This window comes from Vombatus ursinus, unplaced genomic scaffold (assembly GCF_900497805.2).
Source record: "Vombatus ursinus unplaced genomic scaffold, bare-nosed wombat genome assembly UNPS02014791.1, whole genome shotgun sequence".
NCBI classification, from domain to species: domain Eukaryota; kingdom Metazoa; phylum Chordata; class Mammalia; order Diprotodontia; family Vombatidae; genus Vombatus; species Vombatus ursinus.
Genome location: NW_020954569.1, coordinates 27,994,813 through 28,016,972, shown reverse-complemented (window position 1 = coordinate 28,016,972; position 22,160 = coordinate 27,994,813). Strand labels below are relative to the sequence as shown.

At 35.0% G+C, this 22,160-nt stretch overlaps 1 protein-coding gene across 1 annotated transcript in view; it reads right to left on the bottom strand.

The window, feature by feature from the left end:
* Positions 1-19,395: 19,395 nt before the first annotated feature.
* The window catches only part of DNAH5 (dynein axonemal heavy chain 5), a 294,914-nt gene continuing 292,149 nt past the window's right edge, over positions 19,396-22,160 (bottom strand). Inside the window, exon 78 of the mRNA XM_027869069.1 lies at positions 19,396-21,216. Coding sequence (XP_027724870.1) covers positions 21,065-21,216 — 152 coding nt within the window. The 3' untranslated portion in view covers positions 19,396-21,064. The remainder of the gene's footprint in view (positions 21,217-22,160) is intronic.

Here is a 22,160-nt window from a genome sequence, read left to right as displayed (position 1 = left end):
AATTTCATTGAAGATAAGGAGCAACCAGTTGAGCAACAAGTAGCAGCTGATAAATACAGGAAACAGCAGTTCTTAAACAGTGACACTAAGGCTGTCCATTAAAGTTTTTCATCCTCTTATTTTGATTTCAGGAACAAAACCTTTCCTGTACCTCCCCTCTTAGAGTATGAATCTTTTGGAAGACTTCATTTCCTAGACTACTCTGGCAAGAAGGGGAAAGAAACTACAGATAGATAACTGAGGGTGTTTTCTATTGTTCTATCACTTCAGTGGTGTTCATTATTTCTTGCCTGGATCTGTTAATATGGCAAAATATAAACTGAAAATCAAGGTAGGTAGGCCTAAATTCACTTCAGAAATACACAATTTTTATACTATATGGAGTCAACTGATTCAATACTATTAAAAGTCTTCACAATTTTAATTTGGGTCCATGATGGTCCAGCAATGATATCTCAAAAGGTTATTAGTTAAACAAGCTTGAATTTCTGTTCATGAAACAAATAGATGAATTAAAAATAAATAAGTAACCTATAAATTTTGGTCAAAGTGTTATATTCTGTGTAATGGTTGTAGGAATTTTTTTTCAAGCACAGTTTATTATTAACACTCCCACTTTTAACTTTCATGACTTCAAGCATTCACATGATTTTATTAGTCACCTTATTGTCACTTTTGTGTTGGTAATTGTGCCCATTCATGACTATGAGCAATAAAGAAAAAAAAATGAGAGGTGTTATGTCCACAAATTTGTGGACCAGCTGGTAAGTGTTTCACTGGTCTTGTTCACCCTACCATTGTAGACTAAGATGCTTCCACTGTATTTATTGCACATTTTAATTGTTTGCTTTTAAAACTTAAGTTTTGTGTTGCAATTCTGTCCCAAAGCATAGTGCAAGTTCTTTGGACTCTAAGCCCAAGTGTGCAAAGTCAGTGATATGGCTTAGTGAGAAAACAAAGATGTTATACTTCACACCAGAATGTCTGCAGCTACTGTTGGCCTAATGACCATCTGGCTAAAGAAAAGAGGCTGCCGATCCCATCATCAATTGTATCATTTGTTATGCTCCTCTTCTCTGAGACCCTTTAAGATCTCAAATGGCACTGATGGATTATTTCAAGCTGGTGCATCCTTTATGATTTCCAATGCCATCCATCATTTGTGAAGGACTGTGTGTCACAAGTGATGTGAAGACCTCACCAGTATTGGTGACTTCTGTCAGCAACAACTAAACTCCCAGAAACCTCTTTTTTCATTTCCAGAGGGTGCCAAGGTAGAGAGGTTTACAGCAGTATAGTATACAGTACGGTACCCTCACACTGATATCTGAAGGCAAGACTCGAGTTAAAAATTTTTTAGATTTAAGAATTTTATTTGCTATACAATTATTATGGTACTACATATTTCACGTGTTATGAAAAGTGAATATTGTCTGAAATCAATGAGTTTTTGTTTTGTTTTGTTTTCATTGAGATGTTAGCACAAAAGGTCACAGAATTCTAGGGAATTACTAGCAAGAAAAAATGCTTTGCATGTTACCAATTTTATTTTGTTACCGCATTATATGGGTTATTTTATGGTTACTGGGTTAGGAAAAGTGAATATTATCAGAATTAAGGTTTTGTTATAAATAATTATATGCAGAAAAGTATATTTTCAGCAATTTCTAGTGAAAGATTACAGGTTTTGGTGGCCATGGGAACCTAAGCTCCTATTTCCCATAGGTTCAATGTATCAACATTCATGTTTTTAACTTTTGCACTATTTTCTAGGAATATTATCCCCATAAAAGTTGAGGATTGACTGTACAAGGATAATATTTCTGAGCCTAAGAAGTAGGGAAGATTAGAGAATTTAGAGGAAAAGGAGAGGGGAATTTAAAGGTTAACACCAATTTTGAATACTTTCAAGGCCTATTGTCTTTTTTCTTCTTGTTTCATGATATACAATCTTGTCACTGTTGGAGGTTCCTCAAAACCAGGGCAATAAAATGACCCGCTGATTTTGAGTGAGAAACATTTTCATTAAAATAAAAAGCAGTCTGTATGTGCTTTCTCAGTTGTACTATAGAGGACTCCAGCTAAGAAGCACATTCAATTTTCCTTCATTATTCATTGTTGGAATGCATGGGGTTTTTAAAAACCTTTAAGGGTAATGAGGAGTATGAAATGTGTTATTATACTGAAAATTTTAATGATCAAAGAAACCTGGGGCTTAAGTAACTGAGACAACACTTACTGTCACCAACATTCCATATTTACTAAAAATAGATGTGAAGTTATGTCAGCTAATTTATATTTAATCCCTCCTTGGAATAATTTATTCATAAACTGAACTAAAATTGTAATAAAATCAGAGTAAGAATTTGGGAATTGGAAGGAGAAGAAAAGGAAGAGGGGGAGTTGGATATCAATATCATGATTAAACATGTCTCTATATTAAATTATACCAGAAAAGAAAAAAAAAGAAATGTCTGAAATTTCAGTTTCTCAAAAATGAGGATCAGATATCAAGCAAACAAGGAAAAATACACACAATATCCATGCTGTGTATACTCTGAAATGCAGCTTAATGTCATGGGTAAAAAGCAAGTATTCAAGTCAAGAAGACCCAACACATAACAGACACTATGATTATGGGCAAGTAACTTTTCTTTCCCATGCCACTCTTGCAGATTTTGATTTCCAGGCAAGTTGCCAATCTGCATTATTGGAAGGAGTTTCTACACAGGGAGTTCCCTACACTGAAGAAAAAACACATCCAGATGAAGAACAAGCAAATAATAAATACAATAGCAACAATGAAATATGCTCAATATGCTGTACTGCATTGCAGGTTTAGTCTCACTTGGGTATTTGTGCTTCCCAGTATTCAGCACAGTGTGAGGCATACCATAGGTGCTTATTAAGTACATAATTATTGATTGTCCGATCAAGCAGTTTATAATATATTGAAGCAGGCCAGACTAATACATGTGAAAAATAATAATATGATAAATATGTATAGTATATAATAAATATATGATAATTTATATAATACATAAATGAATACTTAATTGGGGTGGGGCAATAAGTATACTAAGAGCTCCAAAAATGTGAGTGTAGACTGAGAAAGATATCATGGTGGAAGCAGAATGTAATTTAGATTTGACTTCAATATTTTTTTTAAAAAATCACTATATTTGATCAATATTCTAGAGTAGAAGACCTTGGAATTGGAAGACCTTGATTGGAGGCCTGGTTCTGTAACTCACTGGTTACCTGAACTTGAGTAAGCACAACTGCTCTGAGTTTTGTTTTTCTTCTCATAAATGGGGGATAGTCATGCTTCCACAACTAACTTCACAGGACTTTTCTTAATAATCAATGAGAAAATGCATGCAATGCCCTTTGCAAAGTCTTTTGTATAAAAATGAACATCCTGACACCTGAACTTAAATGATCCATGAGCCTCAGCCTCCTCCAATGACAGGAATAATAGAAGTACACAGCAAAGCTCAGCTCTCACCTACTTTCCATCATAAATTTCTGTGATGACATTATTTACCTTACCTCAGTATAATTCCTTGATTACAATATCTTGCTGTCCACTAGCATCCATCATCCAATTCTCCACTGCTCTTTGGTGATACTCATCTTCAACTCTTCATAGACAGTAGTATTCCATAACTCATAGACATTCAACATCACTTGAAGAATATCAATGTTAAATAAATGGCCCTGCAAATGCTGGTATTCCCTGCTTTGACATGCATGAAACTCTTCCCATCATTGAAATTAAATAAATACAGAGTCAACAATAAATAGTATTGCATTATATTCTGTGAATCTTTCAAAGGTGTGACTATAAAAATATGGTATTTAACATGCTCTCATGTATAAAAAACCTTTCAGTTTTGATCATTTTTATTATTCTTGTTACATGGATTGATAATTTTAATAATTTTTGTAACAGTGAAAATTGAATTATGTGTGTAAGAAGTTATTGATATTCTTTTAATTCTCTCAATGGTAGTTATCCTGAATAATACTTACAGCCTTTTTTGATGATTTTTCCTATATATTTGCTATCATCCTATTCTCAGATATCTTGAGAAATGATGACAGTGTCCTCAAAGTTGTGTTGCCTCCTACATAAATATTCTCTATGGGTTCTTGGTCTAATCCAGCCATTCTTCCAATACTTTTTTGATACTACTTCTATTTTCTCATAAAGGACAAGGACAGTAAGAATATAAATATGCTGGCTCAATTGCAATCGATGAAAATATAGCTTGCTACATAAACAACAAATCTTTTATATTATTCTTCAATTTGTTTTCTTTCCAGTTTCATCCCTAAATGTTCTTGATTTGGGTTTCATGCCAATCTTTCAGTAAACTCAAATTTGCTTCACCACTTCATACTGTTTAACACAATTCTACAGATTATCATTACCCACCATCCTCCTCCAAAATATTTTGCAAATGAATTTATATTATAAATTGGTGCTGCCCATGAAAATAATCTATACTCCTCCACTTGTTAGGGAGATGAGTCATTTCAGCTCTGAGACATTTTCTAGGATTTAGAAATGTTATTTATGGTGACTGATTGTTTCATATTAGTTTAGCTTTCATAGGAAATCATGACAGTTTGTAAGTTATACACCTTCCACTTGGCAAGGATCGTTGAAGCTGTTTCAATTGCAGGCTATGTCATCTGGTCAGTATCTTCTAACTTAGTGTTAATTTTTAATCTTTATTCTAAAATGTCTATGATCTGATACAGATCTATATACAGAAAGCTGATTTGGAAATGACTCTCTCCTCAGTAAACAGTCATTTTGGCTAAGATAGTCAATGTTGTTTGGGGTTTTTGGTGATATTACATGGTGTATGTCCTGTCACCTGCCTTTTGCCTCTTTTGAAGGAAGGAAGGATAGATGGATGGACGGATGAGTGGATGGATGGATAGGTGTATAGATAGATAGATGAACAAAGCAGGCAGGCAGACATGGAAGAGGGAGAGAGACAGAGAGACAGAGACAGAGACAGAGAGACAGAGAGAGAGAGAGAGACAGAGAGAGAGAGACAGAGACAGAGACAGAGACAGAGACAGAGACAGAGACAGAGACAGAGAGAGAGAATGAATTATAAGGCTTCTGGGGTATAGTCCTCAATCCTTTGGTCATTCACTTCTTGATCCTGAGCCACAGAGTTCGATATTTTTAATACCCTCCCTTTATTATCAATTTTGTACTCAAAGAAGCAAGTATTAAAGTACATGGTAACTTGATCTGGAGGGTCTTATCAAGTTCTTTGTAGAATATCTCTGCCACACTTCCTGCAACTGATGCTGGCACAGAAGCTTCAATTATCCACATGCTGATCTTTTTGTGTATGTTTATCATGCATCCTGCAAGATGAGATGACCGAGGAAATATTATTGTTATTGCCTTTAGATGCAAGATACAATTAATTTCTTCAATTTAACTGCACCTTTATTTTATCTTCTTTTTTAAAATCAGAACAAGAATGCTAACATTAATATGGTTTAGTTATTCCAGTAGTATGTTAACTCTTGGTGATTAGATGAGGATTACACATTTTAGGGTACTAATAAGTAAATTGTATATGGCCTAATAACTGTGTGATTCTCACCATGGTCTACCCAATTTTCTGACATTCTGCACCTGTTACTGCAGAAGCAGGGGGATAACATGGGATTGTGGATCATTTTGTAGTTTTCTTTCTTTCATGGGCTGCTGTGGCTATAGAATTCACCTTCAGGTGGCCAGCCTACAGATCATGAGTTTCTTCATATTTAGATAGGTTGATTCTTGGGCATCAGAAGCCATCTGTTTTTAGTACTACATGAAAAATTGTTCTATTATAGCAGAACTTGGCAGGGCTTGTGCTCTGCTACTAATGATTTAGAAAACTCTAGGTCAATTAAATACCACAATGAGGCATTGAAGGAGGACTTTTGTCAAGATAAGGACTAGTAAGTGAAATATTGAATTGCACATGAAGTATTTGTTTCTTTAAAAAGTTACCCTGGGTGTATGTGTGTATGTATGTATGTATGTATATATATATATATATATATGTGTGTGTGTGTGTGTGTGTGTGTGTGTGTGTGTGTGTGTGTGTGTGCACATATACATGAAGATATACTTCTTTATTTGTCTATTAATGGCTAGGATTTTGTTTAAATTCCTCTGGAGCTCAGCAAGCAGAGAAAATTGAGTAGAGAGTTCCATCCAAAGTTTGAAGTACTGATTTGTAATTGGCAATACTGTCCCTTGGTAGCAATACGACAAAACTGCAGGATCAGCTTCTTAAGAATTAAATAATTCAAAGAAAGGCAATTGCTTTCCATTGTTCTGGATTTCTTTTCATTGTCTTTTATATTTTCTCCAAAGTTATAAATGGCTAACATTTGTGAACCTGAGTGCCTATGGATAATTCCTCCAAGTTTACAGTGTTTGGCTAAGGTGTTAATGTCTGTAAATGTGGTATTTATGGCAACTTAGAGGACTGTAGGACGTATTGATATTTATGTTACCACAAACTGAGTGGGCAGGACAGATTTCTTGTCTCCTCGGACTTCTGAGGAATCAAGCGACATCAACTTTAGCGGTGCCTTACTTCAAGATACACTAAAGCTCATTTCTTAGGAATAAAGCTCAAGATAAAGAACTCGTAAGACCAGTCTTTTCTCAGTCATTTAGTGCCTTCTTAACATTCCTTGGCCTTTAGTTATAATCACATTTTACAAGCAAACACTAAATGTAATAGAATCATATTGGTTTCAGCAAAACCGTGAAATAGACGACCAAAGTTTCTGACACTGTGAGCAGTATTGTCTCCAGGGTGAACAATTTTATCTTTTCTCAGACAGAGATTTTTCTCTTCACAAATAAGAGAATAATGAGAACTTATTTCAACAAAATATAAATATTATATGCTATACTATGCCATATTATGGAACACATTTTAGGATGAAATACTTTGTGAGAATTTTGGAAGAATTGTCAATAACACTACAGCTATATAGTTCAAAAAATAATTCAGAAACAAATATTGAAAAATTCAGCTTTTCTAATCGGATGATATTTATAAAGGATTACAAATATGGAAGGGAGACAGCAAGTTCGCTTAATGGGTAAAGCATTAAACCTGGATTCAGGCCTGGAGTCAGAATTTGAACCTGAGTTCAAATCCAGCCTCAGATACTCATTAGCTGTGTGACCCTGGACAAGTCACTTAAACTCTGTTTGCCTTAATCCATTGAAGAAGGAAATGGCAAACCACTCCAGTGTCTGTGCCAAGAAAATCCCATACAGGCTCATGAAAATTCATACATGATTGAATGACTGAACAAATAAATGTGGAAGAACATGGCATTTTTACAATTGAAAGAAATGTCACTAATCTAAGTCTTCCCCCTGTAAATTTTTCTGACCTAAAAATCTCCATTTTCTCTTGATTTGTCATGTGTGTGTGTGTGTATTATTTTAAAAGGTCAGCACATTTGTACTTTTAAATAAGTGATTATTTTTAAAAATTCAATAACTCATCACAACCCAGCATCTGTTGTTTACTTTAAATGTCCCTATTGTCATAAGATAAGTAGGATCCACTGGTATTTGAGAGAAATAAATAATCAGTTTTACTCATTTGGACAATCAGAGTCAATAATGGCATAACTGGACAACATCGAGTGTGAATGTCAACTTCAATCTAACTTTAAATGGCACATTATGTTATGTGCTTATTATGTTTGTACGATGTCAGTGTCATGCAGAGAAAAACAGTAGAATTTTTTGTTTTTGATTTTACTCTGAAATGAACCCTCTAAAGAGCATCAGTTTAAAAAACTGAAATGAAAGAACCCTAAGGAAACATTTCTCCTTCAAACTGAAAACAAAGAGTAAAGGACTGATAGAATATCTTAAAGAAGCACAAAACTTTGTAGCTAAGAAGGACAGACTAGTGAAAAACCTTTAATTTTACTGAGGTAATTGAGATAGATGACTTCCTCAAAGGCAAAACTAGTTGGTGACAGAATCAAAATTAGAACACAGGTCACCTTATGCCCAGCCCAGTCTTTTTACTAGGACTCCATACTGCTTCTCCTAATTATTTCTTTACTAATAGTTTCAGATATACCACATGATTTTGGGAGGACTGAGCTGACCAATCATGATAAGGAAGGGTTAGTTATCTTAGTTTTCTAAAGACTCATTATTGTTATAAGAAGTAAGATCCTATTTTTCTCTTCTCTGTGTGAGGTGGAATGTAGGGCAATGGACTAGAAGTCAGAAGATCTGGGTTGTTATCCTGGCTCTAACATTTATTAGCTGTTTAAACCAGCACAAGTTACTTAGGTTTACTGAGCCTTTGTTTCCTTATCTGTAAAGTGGGGATAGTGATATTTATATTACCTGTGAAGAAAGTGCTCTGTAAAAGTCATAAAATAGTAAATAAATTTTAGTTGTATTTGTTAGGCTCCAGGTAGTTTCTCCCATCTCCAATAACACTTTTATTATGCCAACTTGAAGTCATAATTGTAAATGGAGGAGGTTAATCATTCATTTTAATTTACCAGGAAAGGAAATCCTATCTCTACACCTCATAATTCCATCTCTTACATGATAGAACAGTTGAGAATTTCATAACTTCCACTTATAGGAGAAGAAGGATAACTTCCCAGAAACTGGAATTCATAAGGAATAAACTTCCAGTTTCTTAACCTGTCATTTAAGTGACTCTACACCTTAGCCCCTACCTACTCTCTAATTTTATCATTGCTTTTTTTAGATAACGGGGCAGGAGGGAAGGTAAGGAAGAGAACAATGCCAGGTACTGAACCCAGCACTTTATAATATTTTCTCATTTAATCTTCACAAAAACCTTGTGAGACAAGCATTTTTATTAATCCCCATTTTAAAGATGAGGAAAGGGAGGCAAAGTTTAAGTGACTTGCCCAGGGATAAAAATATAGTACCTGATTTTAACACAAGACTTTCTGACTCCAGGACCAATGAATGCTCTATCCACAGTATCACCTACCTACCTCTATATGAGAAGTGTCAAACACAGACGCAAACACAGACACACACAGACACAGACACACACAGACACAGACACACACACACACACACCCCCAACATTCCAGAGTGTTCTCCAGTCCTGAGAATTAAATTAAAATGTAACTGGGAAATATTTAACAAAATAAATAAAAATACAAGATAAATAATGTTAAGTTGTGGTTTTCTAAGTCAATACGTCACCTGAAGAGATCCATTTGTATTTGAGTTTGACAGCTGCTCTAGCTCAATGAGACCTTTGCTCTATCCATACTGGTTTTACAATTTGCTTAAGAAACTAGTCATGCACCTGATCACTTCAATGCCTTTACTCTTGATATTTTCCTGTTTAAAATACTGTTTTCTGTCCTCTCTTCTTATATAAGTTCTGTTTCTTTTTTAGCACTTGCTTAAGTCCCACCTCCTCCCTGAAGCTATCCTTAATAACCTCAGTCCATTGAATGAAGTTTGGGACAGAAGCATCTAGTGGTTTGCTGGTAGATATTTAACAACCAGTTCTGTGTTTTTTTTTAATGTATACATAACACACTTTTAAATTTAACTTGCATTATTAATATTTTCTCCATAACTTTCTTAAGACTAAAAATTTTTATACACACTATATATATATATACACAAATCAGGAATGTATACATCTTGTATACATAATATACATATATATCATATATAATATATGTATATATACACATATCTCTTCCTGATTTGTAATACTTGCAGATTTGAAAGTGTGAATTCTCACATTTAACATTTGGTCCCCCTGAGCTAGCTCCAACAGGCTGCCTGGATGCATCTAAAAAAAAATAAAAATAAATATAAGGAAGCAAATGCTATTCCTTCAACTGGCTTATGAAGGTTAAGTAGTGTCTCATGCTTTGTATTTTCTTTGCATTTTTTGTATTTTCTTTGTATTTTCAGAACTTTGTACAGGGTTTAATAAGTGTTTTGCTAATGATCCCTAACCAAGTGGCTTTACAAATCACATAGCCCAGGTATCAAATTTTATAGATGACAAAACTAAGGTGCTGATAATTTGTTATCCAGTGCTTTTTTCCACTGTCAGTAGGATCCAAATTGGGAATCATGGCTTAATCCTAAGGGAGCTGTGATCAACCAATCAGATGGTGGAATAATGGGTCACATCCCACCTACCCCACTACAGCCAATCTTTGGGCTTGTTTTCAAAATAACTACACTTACCTTTATCCCCTAAAATGCCCCACTTTACTCAACTTCCTCTGATGTACTACCTCACAATTTTCCCCATTCTAAGCCAAGCATTATCCCCTTAGGGTAGTTATAACCGAACCACTTCCTGGGCACTCAAAGCAGCTGCCATGTAGGTAAAAACTCCCCTTCTTTCCACTCAACATAGCCCCTCCCCTGCTTTCTAGATTGCCAAAGGCTGTTACTGGTGTCACTCAGGGCTGTGTGCTCCAAGGTAATTAATGGTAAGAGCCCCTACTTTTTATTTTGAGGGGGACAAAGCAAATCATTTGAGCAGGCATGAATGGGTTACATGATCTTCAGCATAGATTTCATTACATTATTTTCCCCAAAACCCATATTTATTCAGAATTTCCCTATTACTATTGAGGTTACCATTAACTGTCCAGTCACTCAGGGTCACAACTTTGGTGTTATTTTCAATTTGTCACTCTCCTTTACATGACACATTCAATCAGTTTCCAGATCTTTCTGGCAACATATCTCATATCTGTTCCCTATTCTCCATTCACACAGACAACCCTCTAGATCAGGCCCTCATCATTTGTCACATAAACAGTATCACTGACCTCCTAATGGGTTTCCCTGCCTCAAGTCTCCCTCACTCCAATACATTCCTCATAAAACCGCCAAAATGATTATCTTAAAGTGCAAGTCTGACTGTGTCATATCCCTACTTAGTAAACTCCAAGAGTTCATTATTGACTTGAAGATCAAATATAAATTCATGTTTATCTCATTCTTTTATAGTTTTTTTATTTTTGTGTAAATTTTTAATGTATATAATCTTTAAGATAGCAGTACATGTATGTAACTTATAAATAAGTAAATGCACATACGTTGGGAGCTGGTGCTCAAAACATTTTTTTTAACTGATCAGGGCACACAATAAAAAAAGTTTGGAGACTACTGCACTAGATCACAGTCTCTCTCTGGGCCTTTCAGAATTGCTGGATAGAACTCCATATGAAAAGCATGTGCAAATGAGAATCTTGACTTTCTCCTAAATCCAAGTCCCAGCTAAGGTGGGTACATCTCCCTCCAAAGCTCACCAGAAATGTGACAAGCATGAAGAGAAAAAGATAAAATAAACACTTATAAAGTAAATGTATTGTTATCTGATCTTCTATGCCTTAGGTCTTTCGGAGTAAGTTCAGAGATAACCATCATCTCAGATAGTTTTGGTACAGCATCCTAACCACTAACTTCACATTTTCTTATCCTCTTTATGCAAATGAAGGGAGAGAGAAGGATCATGTGTATAATTACTGTCTACCTGGCTGCCCTGATTTTAGGCTTTCCAGGCAGGAGGATAGTTCCCAAACAGCCTCTCAGCATCCAGGAATATATGAAATGAGCTCTCATGGCTGCATTCAGCCATATAATTCTATTTGATATATACTATAGGCACCCTTCCAGAGAATGGATGTCAAATCTTCATGTACTCACTTCTTCATCCAGATGTGGCACCTGCCTTTCACAAAGGGGAGGGACTAAGGCAATTTTTGCCCACTGCTGAGTCCAGCTTCACTATTCAGAACAACTGTAAGGTGAAGTCATCTGGATGAGCTCCCAAATGCAGAACAAATTGGTATTTTGGAGTAACTGGTAGGTACTAAAATGTTCATTCATTCTCAAACATTTAAAATGCAAATATCTCAGGGGAAATGAGTGGAGGGAGGGCTTCAACACTTTGAAGCAGTATCATTTAAATTCAAGATGTTATTTTTTTCTTGTTTGTATTTTGTCCTAATCTAGAATGTCATTGATGTAGAGAAATTCCTTCCATCCAGGCAGATCAGCTACCATTGTGCTTCTTGAGTTAACTAAGGCAGTGAGAAGTTAAGAGCCTTTCCCAGACAGGATTTGAAACTGGGTCTAATTGACTCAGAGGCCAGCACTCTATCCACTAAATGATGCTGCCCCTTAAGTTATCCTTTATAACATAGCATTATTTGTTGGGAATATGATAATATTCATGGACCATGAATGATAGTGATTAGGCTTTAGGAGAGAAAAAAAGGAGGGAAGGAGTACAAGCCCCAGGAAATAGAAGTGACTCAAAAGGGAGGTGAGAAGATGCCAAAGACAAAGTTTACTTACTTCAAAAATTTGAATGTAGTTCATCCCTGTTTATACTTTTCAAAATCATATCATGGTTCCTTTTTGGCAACTACATCATAGACTGATGGACCTTCATGTAATGTAGCCTTGTGCAGATTGTAATTGGATCTGCTTGATATTCCATCTAAGGGATTTTGGTACTAGAAGTACCATAAAAGGTTAATTATAACATGGTTTCATCTACAATGCAGTCCCATGGAATAGACAGTGTTATAAGGGAGCTCTAGTGTACAGTCATTACTATTGTATAATAGGTGGTATGATGGTAAATGACAGGAAAGAGGCTGATAGCAAATGATATTGCTAACTTTGACTCCATCTCATTACCACAAAGAACAACTTAATCTCATTAACTCCTACTCCCTTTTATGATTCATCTGAAAATACTTTTGAAATTTCTAGAGAAAGGCATAAGGAACAAGCATTATGAGGAATTCAAACTAATGCTAGAAGTTGTACATGAATTGAGGAAGAATGAAAAAAATAGAACATATGCACTGAGGACAACTAAAAATTAAAGACAAACTTGATGAGGCAAGCAAGCTTAGGTCAGATATAGTGGATATCATGAGACTTGCTTGCCATACTTACAGCAAATAGCCTTCATTTCTTTTAACAGATATTAAATACAAAATTGTTTCATTGCATGAATTATCAGCCCCAAGTTCTATTTGACCTGTCTAGCATAACTATTTTTTAAGGAGTATAGTTGTGATTTGTTTGCTTTGTTAAAAATTAAATTTATAATTTTCCCCCAACAAAATGACAAGTAGTGGGGAAAATGTTTATACTTCCCTTAAACAAAATGGTGGTTTTTATTCTTGAATAAGAGCAGATAGGTGGTACAGTGCATAACACACAGGGCTTAGAACCAGGAAGACTCATCTTCATCAGTTCAAATCCAATCTTAGACACTTACTAGGCTGTGTGACCCTAGATAAGTCACTTAACTTTGTTGGCCTCAGTTTCTCACCTGTAAAATAACCTGGAAAAGAAAATGGCGAACAACTCCAGTAGCTTTGCCAAGAAAACACCAGAATGGGGTCACTAAGAGTTGGACACACCTGAAACAACTCAACAAATTCTTGAATAAGTCACTGGTTTAAGATCACCGGTTAAGAGCTGGAAGAGATCTTAAAGATCACTTCATCTACTTTCCCTTCATTTTAGAGATGAAGAAACTGAAATTAGCTCCACAGGCAGTATCCTGATAGAATTCAAACCCAAGTCCTCAGATTGAATTCAACTCAATAAATACTTCATGAACGCTTAAGATGTTCCAGACACTAAGCTAAGTACTGGGGATATAAAAAGAGGCAAAAGAAAGTCCCTGCCCTCAAAGAGATTCCAATGTAATGATTTAATACACCTCTATGGGCACCAGTTTTCTGATCTGTAAAATGAGGGAGTAGGCCCAGGTGACCTTTAAGGTCCTGTCCAGCTCCAACTTTACAAACTTATGATTTTGCCAGCCTACTATGAATCATCTTCAGTGATTCTAGAAATATAAGCTGAGCTTATTGAACTTTGTTCAGTCTTTCTGTATTCTACACAAATGTAACCCTAAATCTCCTGACTTTATACCAATCTATTTGGTTAAATTCACATACTCTGCTTTGATGATTTAGAAGTCTATTAGCCAAACTTTGTGAGTATAAAGACATGAAGATCTTTGAGGGCAGGGACTGTCTTTTGCCTCTTTTTGTAACCCCAATGCTTAGCACTGTGCCTGGCACATAGTAGGCACTTAATGAATGTTTATTGAATTGAATTAAAGAGAGAACATGAGGGTAGGAATCAAGCCACAAATGATTAATCAAGTTCCAGAGTTTCCTTACCTGTTTTGTCTTGCTTCCAGTAAATTTCTGAGTGACTATTATAACCAAAATAATCAGATAAAGACATTTTTTTCCTGTGCAAAAATAACTGAAATTGTAGCCATCATCATCATTTTAAGAGGTACTCATTAAAACTACTTAGAAATCCTTGAGGGAAGGATCAAGGGGTATAAAGTAACTAGAGATAGAAAATGTTGGCATTAGCAATTCATTAAGATCCCAAGGGGAAAAAACTATTTTCATATTTTGCTGGAATGGTTAAAAATGTAGCATTTGGCTCATGTAAATGACCATTTTTCAAATGATGAAATATACTAAAGTGTTTTCTTCAGGTCTCAGGGGATTTGCTTTAAGTATTTGCATAAATAAATTATAAATGGGTACATCACAGCTGACTGCACTGAGAGAGATGAAGCTCAACAGAGTGAATTAAAAACCAGCCTCAGCAGTAAAGAGGAATGTTCAAACTAACCCAAGCAGAGCATTTTTTTAAAATTTCTAAGCCTCTTCTAAATCTATCCATTCAGTGCCTTCCTAGGTATCCATTCCTGCCTTTCCTCACATTTAATCTTCTTTCTCAGACCCCCCAAATGAACCCTGTACTGCATCCTTATTAAAAATGACTCGCCCCCACATCGAGGGGCACTTAATTGGCTTTCCAGGCCCATTTATTTGTGGTTGCATTTGATGTGCATGCTCTTTATTAGCCCAGGTGAAGAAATAAATGAAGAAATGTATTACTGTAATCATCAAATATTAAAAGAAGCCAGGGCCAAAGTCTCCCTTTGCACAATGTTTCTTAGTTGTAGTCGTAATCAATGAACATACAACCAGCAATAACACCTGGTAAAGTGAAAAAATGTCATCTGGTATGAAGATGAAAAGGAAGAAAATATTCCATGCTTTGGCTGCATAGCCCAACTACCATAAATCACAACCTCAGAAACAATTAAGCTTGGATATAAATCCAGAACCTTGGAGAAAATAAGCAGGGGTCTATATCAGAGAAAGGAGCAAAAGTACTCTAAAGAAGAAGATTCATTAACCAGGGCCAGAAGACAGTTTTTATAGGCTTTGGCCCCCTTCAGGGACAAAGCAGAGCATTTATAAAGTCTCAGATTAATTTGGTTTAGCCACAGGAGTTATTATGTTGGATCATAAGAATATTTCATTCCTATGTCATGAAATGATAATCTTGAACTCCAGTATAAAATATATATAATGATATTTTAAAAATACAAAACTATTCCTCTTTTTCCAACCATAGACTATCATTCAGCCGGTTTTTCACTGAAACTGCCTTGATCCATCAGGACTCATCCTAATAAGCAAATTCTAATGGGAGCCTGAGAGCAGAAATCTCAGTCTGTCAGCATCAGCTTTTTCTTACCACTCATTCTCACTACACTTAGCTTCCTTTCACCCCTTAGCTTCCTTCCATCTTAACTACTCACACTTTCATATCCTCTTCATGCAAATGAAGAGAGAGAAGAGGATTATGTGTATAATTACTATCCACCTGGCTGCCCAAATAAGCTTCCCAGGCAGGTGGAAAGTTCCTGGACAGCCTCACAAGTGGTAGATTAAGCAAGTGCCTGCTCTGCTCTGGAGGCTGCTAGGATTCATTCTGGTGAAAACAGAGCACAAAAGTGGAGAAATAAAGCTTACTCTTAAAATGAGTAAGGCAGCATTCCCAGGACCACTAACACTTATCCAAATCCTACCTTTGAATATGAAAAAGACCTTGGAAAACTCTCTTTTGCCCCTTTTTGATACTTACCAAGATTCCTGTAAATACTTGTTATATGTACAAGGAAGAAGCGAGAGATACACTGATGGCATTGCTAGCAAATGTTCATAAACTAGCTAATGCCTAGAGATGGCAATTTTTCATCTTTTCACAAATACACATGCTTGTATATTTGACTGTCAAAGGGTTAAAATAATTAATCTCTAAAAACCAAAGAATAAATTCAAATGCATCATTTTATTCAGACTTGGGAAGCATCATCATATTATGATAACAATGCCTAACATTCAGTAGGCATCACAGAACTAATAAATTAGATAAATAAAAAATCAATTTTCAGTAAAACTAAACTGGGAAAAAATATTAGATACACAAGACAGATTATTCAATTGCTAAGAAAAAACACAGAACTCTTCTATCATTAAAACATATCCTCTATTTTTAAGAAGCTTTTTTACTCCCTCTAAATCACCAATTCTTTTAAAAGTTAGAATCTGCCAACTTTGGTTTCAATAATCTTCTATTGATTATTTTATGATGAAATTTATATCTTATAATTTTGAAAGTGAGATAGTATATTGTAATGGTACCAGCATTAGATTTGAAGTAGGAAGACCTGGGTTCAAATTTGAGCTCTACCATTTACCGCATGTATGAACTTGGTCAAGAGACTCCCATTCAGTTTCCTCATCTATAAAATGAGAATGTAAGAGTGGGTGACTTCTGATGTCCCTTACATCTCTAAATCTATGATCTTATGACTTAGGAAATAAGTTTAACTAAAGTTTTACAAACAAATCTAAAATTAAAAGAATCCAGCAGTGTGACAGTGCTACTTTGGTATTACTCAACAAGGATCTTGAAGGAAAAGAGACCGGTCTAGAGGATTTTAGTTTTTATTCTAGTAATTTTATGCAATTTAAATGTATATATTTAATAATATACTTAACTCCCATTGATACAAGTGGGATACCTTTTAAAAGTATCATTGAATATACCACAACACCTTTGGAGAATGAAATTGTGTACTGAAAGGATATGTAATAATTTTGCTCTGTTTTGATATGTGTTTGTATGGGGCAGGGCAAGGTGGGGTATGATTCAGTGCCTGACAGAAGTGAACCAAAGACCAATTAAGATGAACTGGTGAGGTGAGGAAAGAGAGCCAAGCCTACACAATATCAATGAGGTAGGAGATGAGACATTGATGGTTTACCAAAAATATAGAGTACTCCAATTTGGCCAGAGTGTAGTGAATGTGAGGAAGAATAATGTGAACTGTTTGGTAAAATAGGTGAGAGACAAATTATGAAAAATGTTTAATGCCAAATGGAAGAGTTTATATTTTCATCTAAAGGCAATAGAAGAGCCACTGAAATATCTGGAGAAAAGGAGTTATGTATTTAGGCCTGTACTGTAGAATGATCAATTTGGCAGCCATATGAAGAATGAATTGGACTAGAGAAAAACTGAAAGCAGGGACAAAATTAGGACCCTGTTCCAAAAGTCCTGGAAAACTGTACAAGGACTAGCATGGTGTCACAATTACCAGAACATAGGATCAATCAGGGAATACTAGTCAATAGTAGGATAACAGGAAGCTTTGAAATAAGTTAAACTAATATTTTTGAAGATTGTAAGTAGTCGAGTTTGAAAAGGAAATAGTTGCACTACTCCTTTCAGGGACTCAATACTCATGCTCTATTTATGATGGAAGCAATGTGGGGTAGTATGTAGAGTGTTGAACTTGGTCTCAGATGATCTGATTACAAATTTTGCCTCAAGTAGACCACAATGTAACTAGACAATCAAGGTACAAGTCTTGTAACTACTAAGAGGCTCTGTTTCTTCATTTATAAAGTAACATAAAAATACTACCTTCTGTCTAGACTTGATTCCTTCAACTAGATACTACCTTCTATCTAGATTTACAGAGGCAGCCTTGTACCCAGATGGTTCTAAGAGATGAAGCAGTACATCAATATTCACAAGTAACTGATCCCTCCCCAAAATTCTGCAAGCTGATTCTGAGTGGTCCAGGAAAGCTAATGTCTATGAGGTTCTATACTGAGGAGACAAAGGTAGGGTTATGGTTATACATGATAAAATGAGTCATTGACCCCATGTTTCAGATCTATTCTATCCATAAAAATTATAAAAAGAACCAAAAAAAAATAGTTGGGGAGTTAAAGTGACATGACATGAGAAATTTGTAGTGTGCACATACATACAGGGAGGACTGGTTCAAAGTAGAAAGGAAGGGATGGTGTCTGAAGAAAATTCCATGCCATATATGACTTTGGCTCTGGTAGATGAAATCCAAATGTACCAGTTTAAAGTGAACAGTCCCTAGCCATCTTTAAATATATCAATCATGGGTATGTTTGATAAAGACAAAGAGTTTGATAGAATGCTTTTGGTATCAGGGACTGTACTTAAAGACTAATCAGTCACTCTAGTTATTTCTCTCAGAATGTCTCCTTACCGTCTGAGTTAAAGGGCATGGTCTGACCAGATTAGCACTTCACTACCTGCCTTACAGCATTGTTGTGAGAAAAGTGCTTTGCAAATCATAAAGTGCTAATCAGATGTGAGTGACTCCTAATAAGTGAATAAAAATTATAATCAGGCAACTTTTTAGCTAATAATGCAAATCACATCTACCTGATCATCTGAGGTGATTGCATATAAATGACCTTAGAACCTTCAAAAAGATGAGAGAACTAGAGAATCATTTTCAATGAGACTAAATAGTGCTATCTTAGTAGTAAACAATTATTTGATTCCTTCAACTAGACTGCTTACAAGTAGAATGTGTTTTTGCCAGATTTTTGAATGGAGTTTTGAATAATGAGAGTTTCAATAAATCCCCAGAAAGGAATTCAAGACTTTTATGTTTTTGCCATCAGATAATGCTTAGTCAGTAATGAGATAGATGAGACGAAAGGTGGCAACAATCTAAAAAATAGGCAATGGAATACAATAAGCTTTGGCTAATTTAATTAATGTTAAAAAAACTGAACAACTAGCTATAATCATTATTGTACATAAATATTTTATGAATCTTTAGAGCCAGTTGATAACTCTATAAATATATCTTATTGAATTTGTTCCTATGGATTCCTAGTTGGTCTTTTAGGGATCCTATATCTATGGATAAATATATAAAGAATATTTACAGGTTTATACTAATGATACACTTTTAAGTGCTGTGATTTTTGCCTAATATTCAGGTTGTCAAAGTTGATTTCAGGACTTGATGTTACAAATATTCCATGCCTAATAAAAAACAATTCTACTTCAACCAATCAGCAAACATTTTTTAAAATAATCATTTATTGTATTTTTGTAATTTTGTTCATTTATGAAAAGATAAGTATACATTTACAAAAAGTAATTTATTTATTAATGTAGAAGAAAGGTGTGCAAATAAAAGTATCACCCTAGTGTGTATATGCAACTAATGCCCCTATGGGCCTATCTCCTATCCTGTTAAATAAAATACAGCTACTCTCCTCCACAATGATCAGACATAAATATGCATACATATACACACACACACCACCCCCATTAGCATGGAAATAATAACTCCTTGCTCAATATTTAAACTATGACATATTTAAACTATAGCAAAATGTATAAACTAAATCTTGCCCAACATTTATGAACCAGAGATTTAAAGTAGCATTGACTAGAAAGATTGTATCATACAATGAAAAGAGAATAGGATTTGGAGTCAGAAAAAGTCAGGGTTCAAGGGCTTCCTCTGACACTGTGTCATGGGCAAGTACCTTTATTTCCCTGAGCCTCAGTTTCTTCATTTGTTAAAAAAAATACATACTAGCATTACCTCCCTCACAGAGTTGTTTTGATGATCAAATGAGCCAATTTGTATAAAAAAAACTATAAAATTTAAAGAACTAGATAAATGCCAGATATTAGCAGTAGATTTTGGACAAATATTTCTAGTTAAGGAAGATTTAAGGATAAGAAGAGGAGTAAAATAATCAGAAATTAAAGGTGTTACTTTTAAAATTAATAAAGAAATAAACATTTTAAAATAAAAAAAGAATATGGAGGTTTCAGCAATATTTCCATCACAGTTTAAATTAAAGCATTTGACTGAAAAGCATTTATGGTTACAATTTATCTCATACATCCATCATTTTACTTAATTTTTAAAAAAACCTCACTTTTATAATGTGATTTAAGATTTACAAAGTATTTTCCAAAAATAATCTTGTAAATTAGGTAGTGTAAATATTATTCTAATATTACATATGGGGAAACTGAATCTCAGAGAGATTAAATGACTTTTCCAAACAACTGACAAGTGGTAGAATTGCTACTTACATTTAAATCTCTTGACCCTAAGACTTCTTCCACTATACCACACTGGACCTGTCTTTTATGTGCCACCTTCCCCAACCCATGTTTTGAAATAAAAATCTTTTTAATTTGGCACTTCAATTCCTGGAATTAAATCCATTGACCTAAAAGTAAAGAAAGCAAGAGCAAAAGTAGCATACATTTCCCACGAAACCTCAGACCCCGTGGTTCACATTAGCACATTATTAATAGAAAAAAAAAAAACTTCTTAATACATAGAGAGAATCATTGACTACCTCACCTATTTAATCTTCATTTAAACAGTATGAAGCCAATTAATGTTTCTTTTATAATGGATTTGGGGACAACAAGTCATTAGAAAGTGGGTTGTAATTATCTTTGGTCATTTACTTCCCCTTAAATCACAAATGAATGAAACAATGATTGGTTCACTATTGTTGAACTGGGTCAAATGTAAGTAGGTTTAGCTGAAGAGGGGAAAGACTTGTAGTTCATTAATTTGGGGGGCCATTTGATTTATATACTACAAAATGCATAGGTAAATCATAGTTATGATAATTTGTCGTAGAATATGTGTTTCCTCCAGGTACTTTAATGGAAACAATGCTTACTTCCTTACTCATCCTTTTGAAACTCCTCAGTGGAAAACACTGAAAAGTACTTATGAAAAATGATTAAACATTACTTGACATCACAAAGAAGGGCCACCCCACGAAGTATCCAGTGCTCTGGGGGTTGGACAGTTTTAAGATCTACTGCTGCAATGTAGTTCAAGTCTGTCCGGATTGGCTTCTTGTAAATTGGACACGAGTACATGCGGGGATCTCTTGAACCTTAAAGAAAATTAAAACAAAAAATATTTCAAATGATAAGAAATCTATGAAATTCAAAACTCAACTTTATTAGTCAGGGTGAAGAAATATTTTTATACATTCATTATAAAATGGTTTCATCAGAGGAAAAAAAATGAATTAAGTGAATTCTTTCAGGGTGGGAGTGTGGGGTGGGAGGAAGCAGCTAATTTCATATGGTAAAATATGCATTTTAAACTTTCTTACATATCAAAGCCATTAATGCATTGAAAACACAATTGTGTCACCATGAATTCACCTAATTTGCCCCAAGCATTCAGCTCTACTTGTTAATTTACAGAGATTATCACTAAGGTTGCTCATATAAGGTGTTTTGTAATTTCTCTTTTTCTTTTTCCCACCAATACATTTCCATCCTTCCATGGACTTAAATCTGAACCTTGCTTAGGGCTTGCCTCATATATAAGTGGCCTGTAATATTTAATGAGAGTTCCATGGATAAAAAAAGGGCCATCACCACTTTCTTCACTGTGAAAATAAAACATGTTATTTTCAAAGTCCTCTCTACAACCCTGTCCATCATAACCGGCCTTCTCACTCACCAAACCACTTTATATAAGCAGTGTCAAGGAGACCCCTTCATTTCCAAATGTTACTAAGCAAATGGAAATATGATGCACCAAGCAATGAAAAATGGTTTACAAAGAGTGGGCCATTTAGCATAGTAATGCATTTATTACTGAATGGCTTTAGTGGCCTCTAAGAGTTGATTTACTTACCAAAAACACTAATGCAAGAAATTCATTTCCATGGATTGTAAAGGGTTCTAGTGCGTCATGGCAGCAAGACAATATTAAACTGCCATTCTGTGCATGTGCGCGTATGTGTGTGTGTGTGTGTGTATGTGTGTGTGTGTGTGAGAGAGAGAGAGAGAGAGAGAGAGAGAGAGAGAGAGAGAGAGAGAG